Below are 25386 nucleotides of genomic sequence, written 5' to 3'. Positions count from 1 at the left end.
ATGACTGTATTGATAAATCACATTAAAAATGAATACATCAGATACCACCGTCACTCCCAGATAACTTGTAATTTGTATCATTGCTGGAGCAGGATGATTGTGAATAGGGAGATAGAATAGGCTGATGACTGAATTGTACACTGATTTTTAAAATTGATTATATGTATATGTGTTTTTGTATTTGTATATACTGCGTGTGCGTATATGTGTATGTATGTATATATGTGTACAGTATATATATGTATATATAAATAGATTTTATTTTATTTTATTGTTTTAAATTTCATTTCTTTTACTTGTATATATTCTTTTTACTTGTATATCTATTTTTTTGTAGATATGTTTTTCCTCTATCTATACTGGCTTATTTGATATTAATTTTAGGTTTATTAAGTTTCTTTGTACCGAGAATGTTATTATTGGGGACGTTTGTGAATGTTTGTTCTGTTGTTTCAAAATGAACAACAATAAATATAATATTGAAAATAAATAAAAAATGAATACATCTTCAAAATGAGTTGGTGTATGGGAAATTTACCACATGGAACAAATAACCTATTCCCTAAGACTCCAAAAAGACACATTTATTAAAAGATGGAGCCATGCCATGATTATACTAATACAGTGATTGGTGATCTGAATATTTTTATATATCCTGGATTATACTTGTATCTTTGTCTTCCTGACCCAGGTCATCTCTCTAAGCATATACCATACAACACATACTCCCTGACCTCCGACCCTTCACCACATTTATTTTAATTTTTTTAATTAATTAATTAATTAATTAGACTTTTTTAATTTTAATTCTTTGGATTGTTTAAGTCTGTGTCATCCCTTTTTCTAAGAATTCAATTGAAGTTACAGTTTAAGATGAAGTCTTGTTTTGTGTTTTTTGTGTTTTCTCTCTCCCCTCTTGTTTTAAGTTGTGAAATTTTGTATAAAAACAAAGAGACAGCTGTAAAATGAAAATACAGTGGTAAAGAATGTGATGATGATTGTATTATTTGCTGAAACTGCAATAAAAACTAAGTAAAAAAAAAAAAAAAAAATGAGTTAGTTGAGTTTCAAATAGTTTTTTAGCTGCGTAATTTGTTAACAAATTTGTTGTTTGGCTCAGTGTTTGCTCTCTCTTCTCTGTAAATAACAACAGCTTTTTGCAATTTCTGGAGCATTAAGGCATTTAATCACAGCCTAAAGGGTAATAGCAAACCGTGCCAAGTCTAATGTGAAGGTCACCAAGTTGATTCCAGCCCTCCATGTCAGAGGGGCGGTCTGATTTAGGAGGAGGAGGGAGGTTTACAACCCTCTACTTTCCAGCTAGAGGTCTCCGGGGAGTATCAAACTACCACGTCTGCAGCGGTGAGAGAGGGGAAGAGGAGAGGGGATCAAAATAAGACGACTGGAGGACAGAGAAGAGAGGACAGCGAGGAGTTAAGACTGCTGCATGAAAACAAAGCCTAGCTGCAACATCTGGAACAAAGAGCAAACTGAATTTGGAGATAAATTACGCACAGACAGCCTGCAGCTCCTGGGCCCCTCTCCAGACTTCCTGCTTCCAGTAACCTCTGATAATTTGGTTAAAAACTCGAGAAGAATGCACAGACTGGACAGAATACCTCTCGTGGTTTAGGTAACTCAAGCAGCCCTAATAAGTTGCAAGAGAGACTTGCAAGATCTTCTGGAAACTCTTGTTGTGCTTTTGTGCCAAGTCGATCTGGGTTGCTCCGTTTTCCTTTTTACGGGATACGTTTTTTCACAGACAATGTTTTGACAAATAGCAAAGTGAAGATTACGCGAGCTGTCACTGGGAAAGGGTCGTCTGTTTTCGTGTTTTTTTTTTTCTTTGGAGAGTCAAGTGATGGCACCAACTCTCAGATCGCTTGTCCTACTGCTGCTGCTGGCGGTGGTGTGGGAGCTGAGCGCACAGGGAGACACGGAGAGACACATCAATCCACAGGTGAGGAATAAAGCCAGAGGTGATGAGTTAAGCCAGAGGTAAGGAGTACAGGAAGGGGTGAGGAATAAGACAAAAGTGGAGAATGAATCCAGAATAGAGGGGTGGAAGCTAGATTGAATCAAAGAATGAAGTTAGATAAATAAATCCAGAATTAAGGAATAAAGCCAGATAAATAAATCCAGAAGAAAGCCATATATATAATCCAGAATCAAGCAATACGCCAGATAAATAAATGCAGAATAGAGCTATAAAACCAGATAAATAAATGCAGAGGAATACGCCAGATAAATATATCCAACATAGATCAATAAAACCAAATAAATAAATCCACAGGTGAGGAATAAAGCCAGAGGTGATGAGTTAAGCCAGAGGTAAGGAGTACAGGAAGGGGTGGGGGATAAGACAAAAGTGGAGAATAAATCTAGAATAGAGGAGTGAAAGCTAGATTGAATCAAAGAATGAAGTTAGATGAATAAATCCAGAGTCAAGGAATACAGACAGATACCTTAATCCAGAACAAAGGAATAAATCTAGATAATGCTGAGTCAAGGAATAAAGCCAGATTAAGAAATGCAGAATTACGGAATAATGCCAGATAAATAAATCCTGAATCAGAAAATAAAACTGGATAAATAAATCCAGACAGGAATAAACCAGATACATTAATGCATACTAGAGCTATAAAACCAGATAAATAAATGCAGAGGAATACGCCAGATAAATATATTCAACATAGATCAATAAAACCAAATAAATAAATCTACAGTTGAGGAATAAAGTCAAACAAATGATTTTGTAAGAAAGACAGGACAAAGAAAGTGAGGATAAGGAAATACATTTAGTGTTCAGAAAGGTTTAGATGATGAGTGACTGAGAAATATACTGTATCCTCTTATGTAAGAGTGAAAGATTTTTCCTGCTACTAATTTCAATCACATATTTTATGATTTGACAATGACTTATTATAGACTAATATACTGGCTTTGTTCACGACTCCCATAAAGGCTTTGTTAAAACTGTGCATCCTGATGGGACAGTAATTTCAACAGTTGCCTGTAGTTGGCGCAGGGATCTGGGAAGGGCTTTGACCCTGGGTTAGAGGAAGCAGCCCATAATGATGATAGCGCTCGTGAAAACACTGAGAACTGCTGAGAGGGCAAAAAGCAGGAGCGCAAGAGAGAAAAAGCAAATGAGGAGAAATGCATGAGCTTGTATTGTGGTCGGGGCAGAGACAGAGACCATTTTTGCGGGAATGGAAGGGGGGGATTGATAGTTGTGGGTGCAGTTATATTCAGAGAGACGGGAAGATGTAATTGTTGACATCTGTCCTGAGTTTATAGCTCAGTGGACTGGAGGGGAGGTGGGTTTTACAGTTTGAGAGGTTCTGCAGCATCTCAGCTATGGTCAGATGCGGAAATACACCCACAGTTGGAACTCTAGATCTGTACATTAAAGACTTCCACTGAGCTGAGATGCCAGGCCTAGGAAGTGTTGTAGATCAGTGAAGATTTCCCTATTCTTCTCTGTTCTGCAGTATCAGCAGTCCTCCAACCCCACAGCCAGGGTAGTATTAGGAAGTTCTGTGTTTATGTTGCAGGAAGTGACATTGTTATGACACCCCTACACACCTGCTTCCTTCAGTATCATTAGTAAATAATGTGTGTGTGTACGTGCATAGGAGCAGAGAGGCATATATGGTTTTGGTAGGTCACAGAGTGGCGCCGAACGTCTCTTTGGTCACTGTATCCTGCTTACGGAATCATAATTCCAGCTGCGCTAGTGGAAGAAAACCCCACTGACCTACAAAAGACTGTCAACTTAAAGGCACAATCCGTGATGCTGTTAAAGGATTGTGTCCATCAATTAATATTTGTAAACACAAGGGCAATGTAGATCTATATTTTCCAATTAAGACAAATTAAGAAATACACTAAAATACATATCTTTTTTCTCTATAAATTAAATTACATTTATGACACGGCTTTGCTTTTGAATACTCGATTCTGATTGGTCAATCACGGCGTTCTACGGTCTGTTATTTCTTTATGACAGACCGTTGCTATGTATAACAGACCGTTGCTATGGGCGCAGTTCTGATGTCGGACTGTGGCGGACCATTTTTGTGTCAAATTATTGATTTCTTCAGTAAGTAGCTGTGTAATAAGCAGGATAATGTACAGCTAGCGGGTCGATGTTGTGAAATAAACCCCTTCAGGGCAAAACAAGACCCTGTCGGGGTTTATTTCACAACAAAGACCGGCTCGCTGTACATTATCCCTTATATGTATATGTCGTTCCTACAGTGTTCAAAGGAGCATTTATTTAGCCAGTAATTCTATACTAGGGATTCACATTTCATTATTATTAGATGAGCTAACATTCAATCAGTCAGTTAATTGTTAAAAAAATGACACAACACAGTGTTCACGTTTTTCCAGTGTTTCTAAACAATGCTTTCACATAAATTCGCGGTGCTTCGACTCCTTTTTGATGCTATTCAACAAATGACTAGACAAGTTCAAATATTTATTGTAGCAAGTAATGCTAACCAACATCTTGGCTAAAAATGAAGGACATTAATTAGATGAGACTGAACATGCTAGGCCGATCTAGCTATCCAGCTAACAACACCTAAGCCATTTTTATTAGCAAAAAAGAGCTGCTGGAAATGTCTGAGAGTAAAGACGGCAGTCGCACACGTTTTTTTGCCTGTAAGCCGTCTACACATGATCAGCGGTAAAATCTCTCTGCGCTGGCTGTGTCACTGTTCTCCTATGGAGAGAGCGGTGCCGCCCGACATTGACCTCGGCTGCCGCTGACCTTTCAAAGCGCAACCAATGAGAACAGCTGCAACTGTTACTGTTGCTTAGAAACAGTGAATGCCATTGCTTGCGCTCTCTTTATGGGGAGATATTTTACCTGCTGCCTCCACGGGCATGTGCGCCCGTGAAGAGCAAATCTCTTATCATGTGTGAAGGCAACTTAACTGATCCGGGGGGAAGAAAGCAAGGGTGTAGTAGTTACCAAACAAGAATCAAATGTAGGAATTGGAACATTGAGATGAGTTACAAGTTAATTGTTACTTTGGAAATAGGTTGAGTCATTTGAAGAATCCTTTTGTGTATCATCACCATCAAAAAATGGCAACATCAACATTTAACAACCAGGAACCCAGCGAACAGAGCGCGTTGGAAAATGTCTAATATCTGCATAAGATAAAGTGGAACTTTTAGTTTCAATATAAGTGAACATAATTGATTTTTATGGTCAAAAAGTGTGGGCGGTGGTTGGCTTTTAAGTAGAAAAGGCTATCGAGTTTCTGTGGAAAATTGCACCAAAGTGCAGAGGCAGGCTCGGTCTGAAGTGCCCTGGAAAGTGCGTTGGTTCAATAAGTTTATGTTCATTTAGTGATTCACCTCTTCTGTTTTTATGATGTTTTTACAAAACCACTGCTTCCTGTGTCTATATTTACATCATAAAACAGGGGAAGTGTGTAATCACATACGTTGCCTCCGCAAAACCCACGAGTCAGCCGTATTAGTAGACAGTTCCGCTATTGAGTAGGATGTGATTTAATTAACAAGAAGTCTAATTAAGTGAGTGGTCGGTCAGTCGGTCTGCGTCGGTGAGATAAATAGCCGGGGGTTGTGAGGATGCAGATATTTCCTGTGGTCTGTGGTATAGAGACAGGAAGTGGGCGGTGGGTTTTCGTTTCGCCGCTAAAACACCTTCGTGTGTCAGCAACCACCTGCCTGTGACACACACATCAGCTCTCATATGTGCACAGTCCTTTTTATTATGCGCACGCACACACAGGAATGGCTACAGGCTGAGGTCATTCACTGCGGAGGGAGATAAATGGACATGATATGAGATGATGAAAGCAAAGCAGGGAAGACAGTGGGGAGGCTGTTGTTGACTAGAAAGGAGAGCATTGTGCTGATGGGAGTGATGCAATCTGGGAAAAGGACAGTTGGAAAATGGAGCAATTATCCAGTTGAATAGGACAGGATGTAAATCATGCACACATCCTGTATGAAATGTATGTCTCTTTCCTTGTGTTGCTCACGAGAATAAGCATTGATTTAAGAGACTTCACATTTAAACTGGTAACTTTAAACCACTCCCATCTTACTAGTCATGTAGCGGAAGGAAGAAAGGATGGAAGGATGGGTGCGGAGTTTTCAAACAAAGCCACATCCTGAAGATCACTAGTAGGTGGCCTGAGGGTAGCTTCCCTGAGGAAAGATAGAAGGTGTTACAAGAAATGAGGTAATCCCCAAAGTCATTGCCTCATTTCCTGTTCATAAAGGAAGCGAGCACTGAGCCAAATTTCTGGGAAGCTTTTTTCCTGCCAATGGAGATTAGCCTGGGATTGACTTATTGTTCAAATAACATTGGCAGAGATGAGTGTTTTTCCAGTCTCGTGTCATCGGGTCTTATTGTTGTTGGCTGGAGAATAGTTGTTTTAACAGACAGCAGCTGGTGGATTTACACACACACATGTGCACGCACATTTAAAGACGTGTCCAGGACCAGGACAGAGGGGTCAGCAACATCGTAAATGTCTTCCTAAAGGAACAGCATTAGCCTCGGACAAATGTTCATACAGCATAAAGAATTTAAAAAGTTTGATTTTAACATGTTGCGTTGGATATACCTACACACAAACTCCCTCACACACGAAATCAGAAGCCAATAACGAGCTGTTGCAAGAGTAGTGGGAGCACACATCTGACATAATACTGTGGCTCCCTGGACAGACTGAATAGATGTGTAATGAGGAGCTGCGTGTGTGTGCCGTATACCCAGCATGCCTCAGTTGGACTCCCATCGCTGTTGACCAAAGTTTCTTTCCATTGGCCCTCACCAAACGGAACAACTGACTCTCTCTTTCTTTTCTGAAATGCAATCCCTCCTTCTCCCTCTGTCATCCTATGCAAAACGAGCAGTGACATCCATAGCAACCGTTGTTTGATTCTTGTGGATCTTCCATGAAACAATAAACTCACATCGCTGCATACGAGCGAGCTGCGCCCTTTACCTCAAGATCCTGGATTTAGCCTCCTAAAAGTACCTTTGCTCTGTGCTTCTCTATGTCGGTGCATTGTTAGATATCAAAGGATCAAGAGTGACTTTAACACCAAAGTGTTTTCATAAAACAGTTCTAAGTGTTCTACATCTGTGATGATTTTAGCCTACAGCTAAAAGTAATGGATTAATAATAGAGATAAGGGGTTGTCAATGATGTTTACATGCATAGAATATTGAATATAGAGTTTTTTGCTGCTAAAGCCTGAATAATATTGGCAAATTTCACGTCTTAACCGGAAAATGCTCCATTCAAAATAAGGTCTAAATCAGAGTATCCAAACGGAATATGCTGTTTACATGACCCGTATCAAATTCACAATATTGTCATATGCATATGCACATGCATGTAGACGTAGTCATTGAAGGGGTATTTGAGTTCACTGGACAAGGCTGTGAGGGTGCAACTGACCAACAAGGTTGAGAACCGCACCTCTACTTCAAAAGACTTTATTAGCTTGGTTTGTCATCTCCCATACCACTGTAAATAGTGACCACTTCCTCTTCCCGCTACCGCTTTAGTTACCCAGCCCATTAGCATGGTCAAAAATAGCCTAGTGCGACGGTGAATAAGACCTTGTCGAGTCACCTAAGGGACCCATGAAAGAGGTGTGGGAGCCTTAAAGTTAAAACAAGTGTTCAGTGTCACTCAACAACAGTCTTTTGACTGAGCTGAGGGCAAAGTTAGGATTTCGTAGAAAAGAAAACATAGTGTGAAAGAGAAGAATAAGGTTTCAAACACCCTTTTTTTCTCATATTCACAGTGAAATACATTCTGAGATGCTAAAGTTTGACTTTTCCCGCTCATGTGGATGTGCCGGGGACAGTGGAAAACAGTGAGTCTTTATGTGTCCACTGGAGCTCCGTGGGTGAGTCAGAACCAGAAAGGGCTCATTCAGGGGTGAAGTCTAAACACTGAGACCTCCATGTCTCCCAAGGACGGACAGTGAGGGAGAGATTAGACCTCCAAGGGCCTCCGAAATGCCATGCAAACTCACACAAGTATAGCCATGCGTAAATATAAACCTACAGACCTGAACACATTATGTCAGCACTATTTGCACACATTTGTACTGTATCAGTGGAAAAATGCTGAAACAAGGCAGTTGCATGTTTTGCCGTCGTTCTATTTACCAGCTATTAGCAGCAGATGGGCTATACAGCAATAATTGAGTGGCTCTGGGTGTGGTTGTTCATAAGTATTTACCCACAAGTCTCTGGGTTTTCCACAAGAGAGGGATGAAGGAGAAGAGAGGGCGAAGGGGTGGAGTGACGAGGCGAAGACAGCGACATGGACGTGGGGGGAAGAGTTTGACTTTGAGGTTTGGATGCGCAGAGGAAGAAAATTCCCAGTGAAATTACTGCCTGACGCTGCTGCTTGACTGGAGACATCGGTTGAGGTTGCCCAAGGCCTGAGTCTCACCCTGAGACACTCCCTATCGTTCTCTCTCTTCTCTCTTTTCAATCCTTCTTCACTGCACAAACACCCGCTACGTTTTTTTAATCAAAACTATGCAAAGCAGATCACATTAAGGTTACGTCACAGTGCATTACAAGCTCACAAAGTCACTGTGTTAAAGCAGAATATCAAAGTGGTCTCGTTTTTCACTGCGCTCACAATAGCCTCAGTGTTATTTATTCGTCTCTAGCTCGAGAGGGAAAGAGTTTAGGAGAAGCTGTGTGGGAGAGGTGCGGAGCGACGCCACTGGCACGGGTCCAGATGTCAAACCGGCACCGCAGTGAAGTGGGTTTCTAGGGGAAAGTAAGGTCAAGCTAAGCTGAGACCGAGGGATCTGAAGGGCTGAGGAACTCAGTGACCATCGTATTATGTGCTCGAAGTGCTTCAAACTACTATTTTCTTCATGTACAAACTCAACAACAGGGATGAGTTCAGGCACAAGTGTTGCAATCTGCACCGAAACGCAAACAAGGAGCTACAGAATAACTTCAATGTGGAAAGTTAATCTTTAACTCTTTGAGGGGGATTTCCTCCTCCAGTTTCTGTCTTGTGGGGGTTTTATTGAAACCTGAACTGTCTCTGTTTGAAGCTTTTTTTAGGGGCTTAATCTTGACGTTGTTCTTTCATGTTGACCTTAGTTTCAATATGCTGCAAAGCTGAATGTTGATGGTTGAATAGCTTTTGTGTTTGGTCATTAAATGGAGACGTGCCAGGCACTTGAAATTATGTTGCTCCAAATATCCAGATATCAAAACACAGAAAGACGTAACTCAAGAGCTTGTTTTCGCTATCAGGGAGGAATGTGTTGTTGCTCCAGTTGCATAAAAACACGTGTAGTCCCTGAACTGATCATACAAAACAGTCCCTTTACCCTGGTTCAGCTTTGTTCAGCAATAATCAGGTGAAATATGATCTGTTTATGTGACTGTTTCTAATTTAACCTTTTTCTCCATACTGAGACTGGAGTTTCCTTGGTTTTATTTCACAGTATTTCTCATGACTCACACTCCTTTTTGTTTTGCTTTTAAAAGTCATGGCTGCAGCAGTACGGTTACCTGCCCCCGGGGGATCTGAGGACCCACGCTCTCCGCTCCCCTCACTCCGTCTCCTCGGCCATCGGCAACATGCAGCGGTTCTACGGCCTCACCGTCACCGGCACCTTTGACCCCAAAACCATTGAGTGAGCAAACAGCTTTATTCTACGTGTAGAAGAAAAGTACAGTACAGGCTCCAAACGGGGTCACCTGCAGGTCAATATTCAAATTGAAACTAGTGTTTGCTTACCGTGTTCTGAGTGGACTGTCTTGTCTTTGGCAGGGCCATGCAGCGACCGCGCTGTGGCGTGCCAGATAAGTTCGGTTCCGAGCTGAAGAGCAACCTGAGGAGGAAGCGATACGCCATCAATAGCCTGAAGTGGCAGAAGAATGATATCACTTTCTCGTAAGTGTGCTGCACCTGCAGAGGCATGATGGAACAGCACCTGGAGCTATTTTACACCGCAATGGTTTTGCTTCATTTTATCTTTGTGCCAAATGTGAGAAAACCCAAGCTGATGAGGTGACTACTGAGCAACTGAAATGAGGAAATAACTCCATGTCTTACCTTTTTCCACCCTCCCCCCCTCACACATCCACTTCAGTATACAGAACTACACCCCTAAGGTGGGTGAGTACGAGACCCATGACGCCATCAGGAAGGCCTTCAAGGTGTGGGAGAGCGTCACCCCGCTTCGCTTCCGGGAAATCCCCTACAGTTACATACGGGACAAGGTGGAGGAGTTTGCCGACATTATGCTCTTCTTCAGCGAGGGTTTCCATGGTGACAGCAGCCCGTTCGATGGCGAGGGGGGCTTCCTGGCACACGCCTATTTCCCCGGTGTCGGCCTCGGTGGGGACACCCACTTTGATGCAGCCGAGCCATGGACTATTGGAAACTCGGATCTGTATGGTGAGGCTCTGCTGAATCTATGTCGAAACTAACATTTTGATGAATGAGGGGATTTTTTTCTTTAGTGATTACCCTTAAACCTGATGACACATGTTGGGAGACAAGATTCTTGATTTTGCTGTTGAGGGCAAAACAGGAGCAGCAACAGGTCCAGTCTTGTGTCCGTACATTTGAGGGAGTTAACGCCCTGGGCTATGTTGATACTGCAGAAATGAAGAAGTGTTTATTTCCAGAGTACAGCAGACATTCTGCTTTGCACTTCCAGCTGTTTTGAGTGTGACACATCTCCTCATGATCTGCAGACGGTTTTATCTTGTGATGTTTAGTATTTGTGTGCGTTTGAGTCACTTAAAAATTAGGAAACAGCAACATTTAGTCTTTCTCCTTCAATACTCATTGTCTCATCAGCATAAGAGCAAAACTACTCTACTTTACTTTCAATTATTTGAAAATTACAGTCATATTAAATGGTGTTTTGGTGTTGACATTGTTTCAGGTAATGATCTATTCCTGGTTTCGGTCCATGAACTGGGCCACGCTCTGGGTCTGGAACACTCCAATGATCCTTCGGCCATCATGGCTCCCTTCTACCAGTGGATGGACACCGATAACTTCCTACTTCCTGACGACGACCGCAGAGGCATACAGCAACTTTATGGTGCGTTATTGACAGTTTGCCATCCAAAAAACAAGTTTTATCTTTATTTTTCTTAACTTAAGTGATACACCACATAAGACATATGTAAACCATTGTGTCTTTCCAATAATGAATAAGAGCCTTTCTATTTTTGTTTGTGTAATCCTTGGTACTCTTGTTCTAAATTAAGTTTCATTTGGTCTAACAGGACCAGCATTAGATGATGCATACAGGTTGAGATTAGGTCTACGATAATAATTTTCATATGTCCTTGTTCGAATAGGGTCTGGATCAGGCCCTCCGCCTCCCCCTGTAACTCCCCGTAACCCGGACCACAACCCCGAGCCCACATATGCACCCGACAAGCCTCGCTTTGGCCCCAACATCTGCGACGGTCACTTTGACACCATCACCACCCTCAGAGGAGAAATGTTTGTGTTCAAGGTAAACTCACGCAATCTTGTTGGGACTTTTGATACAACAGTTTGTTTAGCAGGCTGTTAAATAAATCTCTTTTCTCTCTTTCAGGACAAATGGTTCTGGAGGGTACGCAACAACCATGTTCTGGATGGATATCCCATGCCCATTGGTCACTTTTGGAGGGGATTGCCCACTCATGTCACCGCCGCTTTTGAGAGTGAAAGTGGAAAATTTGTTTTCTTTAAAGGTAAGTCTGGCTTCAGTATAGATCATCATCAAACAGGCAACATCTTACAGTTATCTCATATGTGCTCTTTCTCTCTCTCTCCAGGGGACAAGTATTGGGTGTTCACTGAATCAGTTCTGGATCAAAGTTACCCAAAGAGTCTAAAGGAAATGGGCACCGGGCTTCCCAAAGATCGGATAGACGCTGCTCTCTTCTACACCCCCACTGGACAGACATTTTACTTCAGAGCAAACAAGTTAGTCATCTTCCTTGCATGTGTGTGAGAGTATCCCACAATGTGAAACTGTACAGACGTTTGTTGACCATATAAGGTCCAAATGCTTGAAGTCAGTCACTTCTCCAGAATTACAAACATGCACGTCCTTTAAACATTGGAGCAAACCTTGAGGAACTTTAAAGCTCGCTCAGCCTCCCCATATTTACGCCATAGTTATTGTTATAAAACTGCTGGGTAAAACGTGGCAGTCAGAGATTACAGTGCTAACGGCCACCTACATAAACAGAGCCAATGACAACTATGCTTGATTGCACTAAGACCAGACAACAACTTTATTCCTTGTCTTAGTCTTTTCAGGTCTAGTCTGGCTGTTGGAATCCATCTGTCATATTTCTGATGAAAACATGTTATTTATTTTTTTTCCTTATTTTGTGGGCTGCTCGGTGGTTTAGTTCAGCAGAAACACACAATGAAGCACATTTTCATGTTTTTGGGGTAAAGAGAAAGTCAAGTCTCAAGTCATTCAAGACAACTCCAAGTAAAGTCTAATTTTTGTCAGATCAAGTCTCAAGTCAAACCTGAATCCTTTAGGGCAAATCCAGATCAGGGCTCAAGTCATTTGAACCAACTCCAAGTCAAATCTCTAGTCTTTTAGGAAAAGGCCAAGTCTCAAGTCACAAGTCATTTAGAGCAAGTCAAGACTCCTGTAGGCTAGGTCCAAGTCAAGTCTTACTTCTGTCAGAACAAGTCTCAATTTAAGTCCCGAATCCTTTAGGTCAAAGAAAAGTCAAGTCCCCAGTAATTTGTGACAAGTGCAAGTCTAAAACAAGTCTCAAATCCTTATGGGCAAGTCCAAGTCATGACTCAAATCATTCAAGATAAGTCCAGGTCCAATCTGTTAAGGCAAGCCCAAATCAAGTCTCAAGTCATTCAACCCAACTCCAAGTCAAATCTCAAGTCAAGTTTCCAGTCAAGTCACAAGTCATTTAGAACAAGTCAAGACTCCTGTAGGCCAAGTCAAGTCAAGTCTTACTTCCGTCAGAACAAGTCTCAAGTCCTTAAGGTCAAAGAAAAGTCAAGTCTCCAGTAATTTGTGACAAGTACAAGTCTAAATCAAGTCTCAAGTGTGTTAAAACAAATCTCAAATCCTTATGGGCAATGTCTCTAATCATTCGAGATAAGTCCAAGTCCAACCTGTTAGGGCAAGGGTCTCAAGTCTGTTAGAACAAGTCTCAACTTAAGTTTCAAGTCTTTTTAGGGCAAGTCCAAGTGAAGTCTTGAGAAATTCAAGACAAGTCCAAGTCTCAAGTCTTTCGGAGCTCTGAATGAGACCATAAACTCACTATAGCTGTTCCTCTCTTTACCTTTTCCCCTCTCATTCTTTGTTTAGATATTACCGTTTCAACGAAGAATCACGAAGCGTTGATGACGGCTATCCAAAAGCTATTAGTGTGTGGCAAGGAGTGCCTGACAACATCAAGTCAGCCTTCATGAGCAAAGATCAAGGTAAGGGTGGCGTGTATGATATTACCTAGATTATTTTCTCACATTTTAGTGTGAACCAAAACTTCTAGAAGTTGTTTTTCTTTTCAGTTCAGCTTTGTTTCTCACATTTCTTTCTTCCACCCTTCAGCGTACACCTACTTCTACAAAGCCAACAAGTACTGGAAGTTCAACAACCAGAACTTGCGTGTGGAGCCGGGATACCCCAAATCAGCGCTTCGTGACTGGATGGGCTGCCCCAACGAAGACCCCAAGACGGACGGAGGAAAAGGCGGAGGCGGACACGACAAGGACAAGGAGAGGGAGAAGGACAAGGAGCGGGAGGATAAGGACAGAACTAGAGATAGAGAGAGGGAAAGAGAGAGGGAGAGGGAGAGAGAGAGGGAGAGGGAGAGGGAGACGGAGACAGAGAGGGAGAAGGAGAAGGAACAGGATACGGAGGTGATCATTATTGAAGTGGATGAGGAGGAAGGAGTAGCTGGTGGAAGTGGAGCGGCGGCGGTGGTGGTGCCGCTCTTCCTGTTAGTATGTGTGATCGCGACGCTGGCTGCCTTGGTGTTTTTCCGTCGGTACGGTACCCCACGCCGACTCCTCTACTGCCAACGATCTTTACTGGACAAGGTGTAGACGGAGGAGGAGGGGAGGGAGAGAGGAGGGAAAGACGGGGAGAGAAAGACAAAAAAAAGTGGAAGGAAATGTTGAACACAGATAAAGAGAGCAGAAGAAGTAAAACTGGAGAAAGAGCAGAAGGAAAAGCACCAGACTTGCATTTTTTTTTTTTAAACATTCGTACCACTGCCAGATTCCTTTTGCTCTATCTCTCAACCACTCCATCCGACCATTTTTTTTCTCTCTCTCCCGTCTGTCTCTCCCACTCTCCTTGCGGTTACTGACGCCAGCTCATTGCTGTTTGTTTTAGCTTTTTTCAATGTCGTATTTTTAGTTTTTTGTCAGTGGTCAGTGTTTGCGTCCTCGTGAATTTCCGCTTTGAACCTGCATCTCCATGACGCCCATGCTAAGCATGTTCCTCTGAGTAAGCAAAGAGCGCGTTTGATCGTTCGTTCATCCCCCCCTTGTTAAGTTGCACACACATTAGCACAAACATTTGGAAACCACAGTGGCGTAGTCATTGTGTTTCTTCCAGTAAAGTAAAACATGTCAGGGCCAGTATGGACCATAAAAGGGAAACAAAAACATTCGCTCAAGTCCTTATGAAGCATGAGATAATCGGAGTAAAGCAATAAATGTCTTTTCCTTTTTTTTATATCAATGTCTTTAGTGCTGATTATTATTATGAATGATGTCATTATTATTATGACTAATACTATTATTGTTGTTGTCCTACGTGTAAAGAATGTGTTTTTGTACATTGTCATTAAAAAGTCCTGCTGGACAGTGACATACAGTTTTGAAAGTGGCCTTAATTTTATATGTGTGGGGACAGTGAATGGGGAAGGGGGTTATGTATTCTTGAAACTTGACTGTCATTTTTTTTTTTACCTTGAATCCATCTCAAATGAAAATAAATTGACGATCTGAAAATGACTCCTTTTTGTCATTGTACTTGTTTACAGTTTTCAAATCATGGTGCTACATTACCAGTCAGGGGTTATAAGTAGTTTAACAACAATAATGATACTAGTGATACTGATAATGAGCTAGTGTGTGTGTGTTCTTACTCATATTTTTAATCTTACAAAATAAAGTAATTTCAAAAGGCTTTCTGTGCTTTGATTTTCACTTAGTAAATCATTATTCATCTTTCTGTTAACCGCTTTGAAGCTGAAGTGGAGCCACTCACACTTTAATGCAGCAATATTTCCACTTAGGCCTAACTGCTTTCACATAATCCAACTCTTACCTGCCTTCACCTCTCATATCGATCGCATTGCTCATCCATCTGGTCTTCCCCAGTCTCCCTGGACCTCCAGGTTTCTTGCTCCCCGACTGCACCACTCTGCGTTACTGGGGCTCGGAAACTGGCAGGCCAGAAACTGGGTCGGAAAACGCGGAGTGGATCCAAAGCTTAAGTAGAAACAGGGATGAAGAGGATTGTGTAAAGCCGTTGCTGCACAGCAGGAAAACATATCTCAGCTATACGGATATAGAGAGAGAGAGAGAGAGGGTGTATGTGTGTGTGTTCTTATCCATACTTGTGAGGACCAAATCACATGAGTAGGAAGATGAGGAAAGTGGAGCACATGTTCTTTTCTTCAGTGCTTAAGGTTTGGATTTAGGGTTGGATGATGGGCTGTGTGAGCGAATGTGGTCAATGCCGGTCCTCACAAGTATAGCAATACAAACATGCTCTCATGCATGTTTTGCACAGCAATAAATGCCTTTATTTGCGTGTTATACGCTGTGTATGTACACTCCCATCCACCATGAGCCAATAAAAAGCTCAAACAGCAAACTTAGGCGTCTCCCCGCTCCTTAATGATCCCACTAATGAACAACTGCCATACAGCCATTAGACTCGCTGTAAAGATGACTGACTGCATGGGACAGTGTGGGTGGGAGTCAGCGTTTCTATGATATGTTATGATTACAGCAATGGGGCTTATTGCAGTGAAAATGATGAGGTATTTTCCTATTGTGCCGTAAAGATTTAGGGCGCCCATTTGTCTCCACTTTGCTTGCAGTGTTTTGAAGAGCTGGGGCTGGGGAGAGAAGTCACGAGGCTTTTTTGTGGGGGAGAGAGAGGAGGAGGAGGTGGAGGAGGAGATGAAGGAGGAGGGTTAAGTCACATTTGGATGCCAGAGATGGAGCAGAATTCCATGAGCAACATCTGGAATTCCAACTGCATCATGTAGGCCAGACACGCAGCGGGACGCGGCAATGAGGAGGTGGGGGATGGGAGTTGGTTTGGATCTGTTTAATTGGTTTTTTTTCACTACATCGAGGCCACAATAAAGGATATATAAAGATACGATCATGTGTTTTGGGAGTTTTCTTCCTCATTAGCAGTTTTTTTTTTTTTATTTGTGCATGATGTTTTCCTTGCTCAAATCATCTCGGCGGCCCGCACACAAGTGAGACATTTAGCGGTGGGTCACTATTTTGATGTTTTCTGTGTCTCACAGCTGATTCTGCAGAGTGAAGAAAAGATTCGCCTCAGCAGAATTCTTCCCCACAGTCAGTCCTCTCCTTTCTCTGTGTAACTGGAGAGCTTTTCTTCACTGTCTGCGAAATGACTCACTCCTTTTTTTCACAAAGCCCAACAAAAGACCACACCACACTGCCCCAGCCTCTTCCAGCCACCTCCACTGCTCTCTGGCTCTCTCACGTTTCACCCAGATACATGAAAAGGTAATTTCTAGTGCTGATTCCAGTGCTACTGTCTTGATTTACAAACAAACTCCTCAATGCCAAGTGCCTCACATCACATCAGCTAATCTCAAAATCTCTCTAGTCTACATTGAACTCTACCCAGCAGACGTCATTAACAAGCTCTTTTTATGTTTCTGTCCCTGCGCTGGACACTTCCTGTGCCTGTTTCAGTTGGCATGTGTATAGCCTGCAGTGCTGATGGATGGAAACTTCCAAATAGGGGAAGTCCTGCTCTTGGCTATTGTGTCTCATAATAGCCAAGAGCCGAGCATCATACTGTAAGTGCAGGACCAACCTCAGAGAGAAGACTGAGTAACTTTCCCATTAAATGAGTGATTAACAGAGAATGGTTAGTGTTGCATTCTGCCTGGCAACAAGGATGTGGGATGGTGGAAAGGGGCATTTCTTAATAAGGGATCTGGTGAGTGGCTATATAGGTTACACATGGTTTTCATTTGCATCAGTTAAAGCTCTGCCACATCCTGCACCAAGTACACTAATACAACAAACAAGGATCAGGGAGTTTCTCTCCTGAGTCTCTGTTTCTTACTCTCACACAAACACACCGTGCACAGATCGGACGTAAAGAGCTTCAGCTTGTGTTCACTTCCTCCAGCAAAGAGCAGAGCTGATGTGGTTGCCTTTCGTTTGCTTGTGACCAAAACTTAGAACAGATGGGACAGACCGACATGAAAATAGCTTTGCATGTTCACGCTCATCTGAGAATATATCATATTAATCAAGTGGGCAATTTACTGGGCATCCAGCCGCCATCAGGCCATGTTTTCTATTTATAAATAAGTCAGTCTGCTGGCTTGTCACTTCTTAAAGGGACAGTGTGTAGGATTTAACGGTATCTAGAGGTGTGGTTGCAGATTGCAACCAACTAAGTACCTTTCGGCTCACTCCTCCCTTTCCAAGACTGCAGTAACGTGAGCCGCCGAGTGCAAAACCGTGATAACGCCATTCGCCTCGCTCAGAGGCCATCCTTACCATAATAGCACTGCTTTAGGAGCAACGGAAGTCAGACAGCGGCTGGCGGTACCACGGTTTTACACTCTGCGGCTCACGTTACTGCAGTTTCACAAGCGTGTCGGAGAACTACGGGGGCCTTCAGGTAACGTAAAAACGTTAAAGTCTCTCTTTAGAGCCAGTATTTAGTTTGTCCGTTCTGGACAACTGTAGAAATATGGTGGAGCAACATGGTGGACTCCGTGAAGAGGACCTGCTCCCTATGTAGATATGAAGGACTCACTCTAAGCTAATGACAACACAATGATTCTTAGTTTCAGGTTATTATATACTAAAGAAAACATAGTTCTGAATATTATATTCCTTTTCTGCTAATAGATCCCCCGAAATGTTAAACATTGTTCCTTTAAAGGGAAATTCCAGCAATTTATTTTTGCACTTTTATGAAGTTGAGAAACTTGTGGGAGACATATTTTAAAAAATAATGGTCCAAATTGAATTTCCCATAATGCAATTTGAGACTTTCTGTTAAGACTCTCTGTGCCTAGCAAACTGACAACCCTCCAGTTACACAGACTTTCCGTTAAAAATGTTGTGGTCTCCAAGCCCCATCTGAGATAAGCCTGATGACATCATGGCAGTGTCAGTCTGCAGATCAGTTGACCACCTTTGATCCAGAATGAAATATCTAAACAACTATTAGATGGATTTACATGAAATTTTGTAGAGACACAACTGTAACAATCTTAACTTTGGCACCATCATCTAATGCAAAACTGATGACATCCTCACCAGCCTCAGCTGTACTTTGTGTTTGATGCTACTTACCAATGTTAGCATGCTAACGCACTAAACTATGGTGGACATGGTAAACATCAGCATGATGTCATTGTGAACATGTTAGCATGCTGACATTAGCATTAAGCTCAAAGCACCAATGTGTTTGTATGTTTTAACTATAATGATCTCAGCAGAAACTGGTATATAATAGAGAACATTCAAACATTCTAATAAACTGTAAACTCAAACTCCTTACCAAATAGATGTAGCGGCAATTCCGTACTATTTTGAGATATTATACATCATAATACATCTGTATTATTAATATATTATACTTACCATTTTTTTAGCAAGGCCATGAAAAGCTGATTTGATAAGAAAATTATAGGTATTCATACACGCCGTTGTGATGTGCTGACGCAACACAGTGATGAATACAGAATGACTAACTGGAGAGATTATAGACCTTTTTCACAGCAGAGATTTGTGTCATAGCAGGAAAAGCGCAGGTGTAACCACTAACACTAACGATGGCTCCGTTTCCACTGAAGTGCCCCAGTGAGCCATGCTAGTGAGTGTTAATTAATTACACCTGTGTGTTCCCTGATATGACCATATGGACGTCACCCATTGGTTTTTGGACCGCCGTTTTGAAGTTCGAGTTTGGCATTTTGGCTGTCGCCATATTGTTATTTTGCAACCAGAAGTGACACGAGAGGGTAGAGCTAAGTACAACCAAACGCTGAATAAGACATTTTTAGGCAACCAAAAAGGTTATATTTAACTTTCATGAACTGAAAACACACTGAAAGGGTTAACGGTCTAAGACAACTCCCAGACCGGACAACACCGTGGTAGCGACCTGTCAATCACAAGGTAGCCACGCCCCTAAAGCATCCCCTGCTTTATGGTCTATTTGACTCTAAATGGGACCATAATTTACTAAATGAACAACATGCTGTAGTGAAGAAGACTTGAAACTAGTGATTGAGACCATAAACTCATGTTTACAATGTTTACTGAGGTAATAAATCAAGTGAGAAGTAGGCTCATTTTCTTATAGACTTCTATAGAATCAGACTTTTTTGCAACCAGAGGAGTCGCCCCCTGCTGGCTATTAGATAGAATACAAGTTTTAGGCACTTCCACATTGGCTTCACTTTTCAGATCCTGGAGTCACCCACTGAGTGAGCCAGCAGGCACAATACCAGGGCCTTGAAGTTGGCTGACATAAATGGCCATTGTTAAGGTTATTAATTACACCTTTGCGTTGCCTGCTATAACGTCAGAATGCTGTGAAAAGGTGTACCGTGTCCTGGCGGGGGTTTGCTTCCTACTGAAGTGCTTTCTAGTTCATTCATTGTTTTAAAAAAACTAAATGTTGACCTTTAAACAAGGTATACACACTCTCACTGTGGAAAGGTGCAAGAGTAGTTCTTTACTGTAGAGTAGAGCTGCTGCAATCACACACGGTGTATTTGTGGTGTACACTGCCAGTGAAAGAGAGGGATCAATACCTAATACTTTTTCCGTTATGTCTGCATCTTATTATTCCATTCAGCTCCACACGGAGTTATGCATGGAAAAAAAACTTTCCCCATTAGTTAAACATAACTTTTTTTTTGTGTTTCCCCAGATGTCCCCATCTCACTCTTCTCCATTTCAACTTATATATTTAAAAACTGTTTGGTTTGCGATCTGTTTTCTTAAGCCGTGCAGTTTTGCCAGCGTCTGCCCCCTCAGTGCTGAATCTGCTTAAAGCTATCAGTTCAAAAGCTACGTGCCCACTTTTGTTACACTTAACACAATGTCTGCACTTTGACTTGGGTGTGGTGCAGTGGGAGCGGTCTCCTTTAAATGTCAGAGGGAGGTATTGTGTGGGCGGAAAAAATACAGGTGCAAGGAAGTTGAACAATCAACATTTCAACTTCTTTAGGTTGCTTTTTTTTTTTTACAGACCCCGTCTCATATGGCGTGGTTTCCCAGAGCCCTGCAGAAAAAACACCTCCATCATAGAGAGATGCTGATTCAGGCTCTCCGAGCCCCCAGCTACCCTCACCCTGACCCAGCCGTATCCGCAAGGAAACCCCCCCTGCTTGACTCAGGGCCCCGGTCAGGATAGTGGGAGCATTTCATCTGGCATCTAAATGTATATACAGTCACTGTCTGAACTCTCAAGACCACAAGAGAGAAGCAGCAAGACCCCTCCTCATCCCTCCCTCCCCACATCTCCTGCAGTCTGTTAATGAAGTATCATGCAACTTCATGCTTGGTTTTTCTCTCTCTCTCGCCTCTTCCATTGCAACATCTGGTTTCCATAAGCACATGTATGTCATCACAAAGAAGAGGAGGGGGGGGGGGGGGGACAAGAGGGGAGGACTGAAAGAGGAGGGGGAAGGGTGTGTATGTATCAAGGGAAGGTTGAACTTCAAGGAGTGGTAGACTGTCAGGGTAATGCTGTCTTTCATCATCGCTCTGAGCTCTTCTCTCATGTTTTCATGACACAAGCCAGCTTCCCTTCAGTCAAAGAATAAAAGAAAATCAATAAGAGCAAATATGCATGTGTGTGTGAGAGAGAGAGAGAGAGTGAGGGAAACCATGGATAAATAGGATTCAGACAGAGAAAAAAAAAGTCAGAAGAGAGTAAGAGGAAAATCAGTGAGACATGCAGAGATCAGAAAGGCCACATCAGAGGTTGCCTTTGAAAGTGGAGCTCAGTGGGCCTCTAAGCTGAGTCCCTAACAGTGCTGGACACAAAGACCTATGTGGTTACACGGAGGAGGGGAGGGCTGAGGAGAAGGCGAAGGGGGGAGGACTGCTTACAGAGCGAAAACATATTGTTTTTACTGCCCACTCATCAGCATGAGAGCGGCCTTGCTCAGCTGACTGGCTGCTCATGGAGGCCTTTTACGACTGACCTGAGCTCCACACCCAGACACAGGTGGTCTGCTGCGGCCCTCCGGCTGTCACTAGTGGTTCTGTCAAAGCCCGCAAACCCGCAATGCTGGGAACATTGTTTTGAGTCATCTCTACATCTGTGGTCACATGTGTACTGTCCAGCTGTTCCACTTTAGATTCGCTAAAAAGGATCTTTACCAAATTTGGCATTCCACAGAGCTGGGCTGGTCCAGGACCGGCCCTCCTGGTTGTGAGCTGAACTGAGAGTATCCTGGGTTAAAGCTGCAGTAGAAGGCAGTTTTGCATGTTGATTTCAGCATTCTCAATGTGGAAATAGCAAACTAAAATTCTTCTAAGTAGCACTTGGGGTTCTCTCAGTTTTCCATGGATAGACTGCTCAGGTGTTGCTGCTTTGAGGGGACTGCGTTAAAAGGTTGTGTCTAGTTTCGATTTGTGAAACTTTGGCGAGATGGTTGGGTATTGACCTAGAGTGGTTGTCGGGCAGCGATTCTCGTGAGAGTTTTCGCAAATCTAGGGTTACATGTAGACACGACCGTATTAGATTTAGTCACTTCCTGTAAAGGGCGGATACACACATTACGACTGTGGAACAGATTAATAATATGATTTCGGCGTGATATGTAAAGCTTTTACTCTTAAGTCTTCAGATCCAGTCGTTTTCATAAAGATGTATTAAATATTTTTGCGACCAATGACATTACATGTCTTGCCCAAGGGAGACATACCAGTAAATAAACAAAAGAAGAAAAATGGCTAACAACTTGCTGGACAAAAGCACACGATATTTGGCGTTCTCACTGGATTTTCGGGGTCGTCTACTGCCAGAAGAACTCCAGTCGTTACTGACCAGTCGTTCAGTGTGTTGTCTAGTGTATTTACTCAGTCGTAAAACTTATCCTCCTTCCTGACTGTCAAAGACAAAACAAATCTGTGCAAGTTGGTGGAAACAACCTTTATGTGTGGTTTATCCAGTCTTAAGTTAGAGTAGGTTTCAGCTAGTCGCCAGGTTTGACCCAAGCTCGAGTGGACAAGACCTCCTATACAGTGTGTTTACTAAGGAAAAGTGGTAACCTATAATCTGCTGCAAGGACATCACGCTCATCATTTCCAGTTGCAGCAGGCAGCTGTTTATGGTGAAACAGCTCTGATAGACCCACTGTGTGTGTGTGCTACCTGCCCAGCGCCGAACGGCAGACAGACACATTTAGCAACACGCTATAGAAGAAAGCGGAACATTAAGCAGTCAGATCTTTCTCTCAAGAGTTGGTGTAGACCAGACCAGACTTATAAGGAGAGGGGAGATTGGACTGGAATTTGTCAGGTGACCAGTAACATGACTCCAGGCTGAAGTTGCTCTGTGTCTGCTGGATGTGTAAACAGACAACCAATATGTTTACCATAACAACTTTATACATGTAAATATTTTCAGCTTGTTTCACTGGGAAAGGATACCAACGCATAAAGTGTGTTTAATAAATAAGGCTGTAGCAGGCTTAAAGACCTTTTTCTTTGAGGAAACTCATTGCCTCACTAGTGTAGGCTTGTTATTAAAGGTCAAATTCAGCAATTTTTTAACCTTATCTCTACTAATCTGAATCAAGTATATAGTGTGAAATAGCCAGCTTGTTGTTACTAATGTTCTCTGTCTCTGGGGCACAGCTGCAAAATCTGTTGTTCTTCCGTACCTCAGTGACGTGACGGTGACGTTCTTGGTATATTGAAGAACTATGAGCTCCTTCAGCTTGGATTCTGGTCTTCGCCTCTGGGTAGCCGGGGGACGTGCTGTACTGGAGATGCCGCTCCAAAACGAAACTTCCTTGTTCATCTTCGCTTGTGTTGCAAACTAGTTTGTTTTCTTTTTTTTGTCACTTTAGTTTTTATTGCTTTTTTGCATACACAAATAAAACACAAATATAAAAACGAAACTTGCAACAGCGAGGGGTTCAGTTTACAATTGATGATGCAGTATACAGGGTTATTTTCTTTTTTAAACATTTTCCTTACAGTTTTTACAATACAATTATACAGTGCTTATGTCTTTATGTCTATACCTAATCAATTATTCCCATTTTCTGTTAAACTCATCTTCTTTCACTCTTAGAGAATAAGTCATATTCTCCATCACAAATATTCCCTGTACTATGTCTAACCATTGACTAAGTCTGGAGGTGTCCGCTACAAGCCATTTTCTTGTAATGGCCTTTCTGCCAGCTGTGAGTAGGATTTTAACCAAGTACTGATCTTCCTTCAGCACCACTGAAGTTATATTACCCAGGTACAAAATGGAACATTTCTTAAAGATCATATATCCTAATACCTCCTTTAATACTGAGTTCACTCTGTCCCAAAATGCTTCTATTTTCGGGCAACTCCAGAAGATATGTGCATGATTTGCATCTGTATGGCCACATTTTCTCCAGCAGGTTTGTTGCTTTAGAAACGAATCAGATTTTTCCAAATAAATTCTCTCCACAATTGTGAATTAGTGGATGTCTGTAGTGTTACACACATGCCATTCTTCTTCTGAGATTTTGATGTTCAATTCCTTTTCCCACTTTAATTTCACATAGGATGTAGTCTTTGCTTGACATTCCATTAAACCATGATAAAGTTTAGAGATAATCCGTGATGCTTTTTGATGATACGCATTGACTATATCTTCTACCACTGGATTCTTCTCTTCTGGTGCCTCCCTTTTTACTTTTTTGTTGTAATATTCTCTCAGTTGGAAATATCTAAACAAGTCTTGATTGCGAAGTGCAAATCTGTCCTTCAAATCTTGAAAACTTCTTAGGTCTCCATTTCTAGTAACAGTACAAAATGCAGTCATTCCTTTTTTCATCCAGTCTTTAAATGTTGAGTCATACATCCCTGGTCTAAAGTCACCATCCAAAGCTATGCATTTTAACACTTTTTGTCAATTTTTCAATTTAAGTTGTCTGGTAAGAGTGAACCAGGTTTCTAAAGTAAATATTGTTATTGGATCGATTATACTCCTGATATGCCCTGGAAGTGCTTTTTCTCCCAAGAGTGTTTGGATGTGGAAATCAGGGATACATGTCTCAATCTCTTTCCACCTAGTTATGTAGCTATCATCACGCCAATTAATTAGGGGTCGAAGTTGGGCTGCATAGAAATATGACTAGTTAGTTTTCAACAGCAAAAATAGCATCCCAAAATATGAATGCTGAGGACGTTATGAATGAGGATACATTTTACAGTGTTTTTTTGACCGACTCGGATGTTCAGCCGTGTTTATTGGAGCCGGAGTGTACGGCCGAGGGAATGCAGCAGAGAGCGGCCGACAGGTGGAGCCTTTGCTCAAATTTCCGATGCCAACAGAAACGAGATAGAGCGACGGAAAGATTTCACATATTACCTGGCGTGAATTAAGGATTTATTTCGACCAAATATTGTTGCAGATTGTTGAAACAGTGGAAAGAATAATGGTTTCGTTGTTTTATTTTGTATCTGTCCAGTTTGAATGAAGTGTGTTTTACGATTTAGCCTGTCTTTGTTTGGCGTAAGAGAGAAACTCAAATTCAGAAGGTGTACGGTTGTATTTTTCTGTTTAGATGTAAGAATATTTCTTTTATTGACATTCTGTGAGTTTATTTTGTTTATTTATCAGACAAAGCAATCTCGCCGCAATGCATCCTGGTACATGTAGGCACAGCCGGCATGGCTCAGCAGCAGGAGAGATCAGCTTTCTCGGTCAATATAGCACGCACTGGTTGAATTTATTTCTTCAGTTGATGACATTTACCACCAGCACTGATTGGACACCCACATAAAAGGTGGTGGAATTTCCCTTTAACTTCCCTCTTTTACCCCAGTCCTGCTTTTTACTTTAACACACTGTGTCCTCAGACTCGACTTTTAACTTTCCATTTGGCCGACACAT

The 25386-nt window shown here is 42.0% G+C and overlaps 1 protein-coding gene across 1 annotated transcript; it reads left to right on the top strand.

Moving 5' to 3' along the window:
- Window positions 1–1321: 1321 nt before the first annotated feature.
- On the top strand, window positions 1322–15026 carry mmp14b (matrix metallopeptidase 14b (membrane-inserted)). The gene is made up of 10 exons (XM_074650351.1): window positions 1322–1960; window positions 9542–9690; window positions 9828–9950; window positions 10150–10457; window positions 10954–11115; window positions 11378–11538; window positions 11623–11761; window positions 11846–11996; window positions 13369–13484; window positions 13612–15026. Exons 1-10 carry the CDS (start codon window positions 1862–1864, stop codon window positions 14106–14108), a joined length of 1905 nt encoding a protein of 634 aa, XP_074506452.1. The 5' UTR covers window positions 1322–1861; the 3' UTR covers window positions 14109–15026.
- The last annotated feature ends 10360 nt before the right edge of the window (window positions 15027–25386 follow it).

Source organism: Sebastes fasciatus, chromosome 11 (genome assembly GCF_043250625.1).
Source record: "Sebastes fasciatus isolate fSebFas1 chromosome 11, fSebFas1.pri, whole genome shotgun sequence".
NCBI classification, from domain to species: Eukaryota; Metazoa; Chordata; class Actinopteri; order Perciformes; family Sebastidae; genus Sebastes; species Sebastes fasciatus.
Note: the sequence above shows the minus strand (reverse complement) of the source record. Positions and strands in the feature narration are given on the sequence as shown.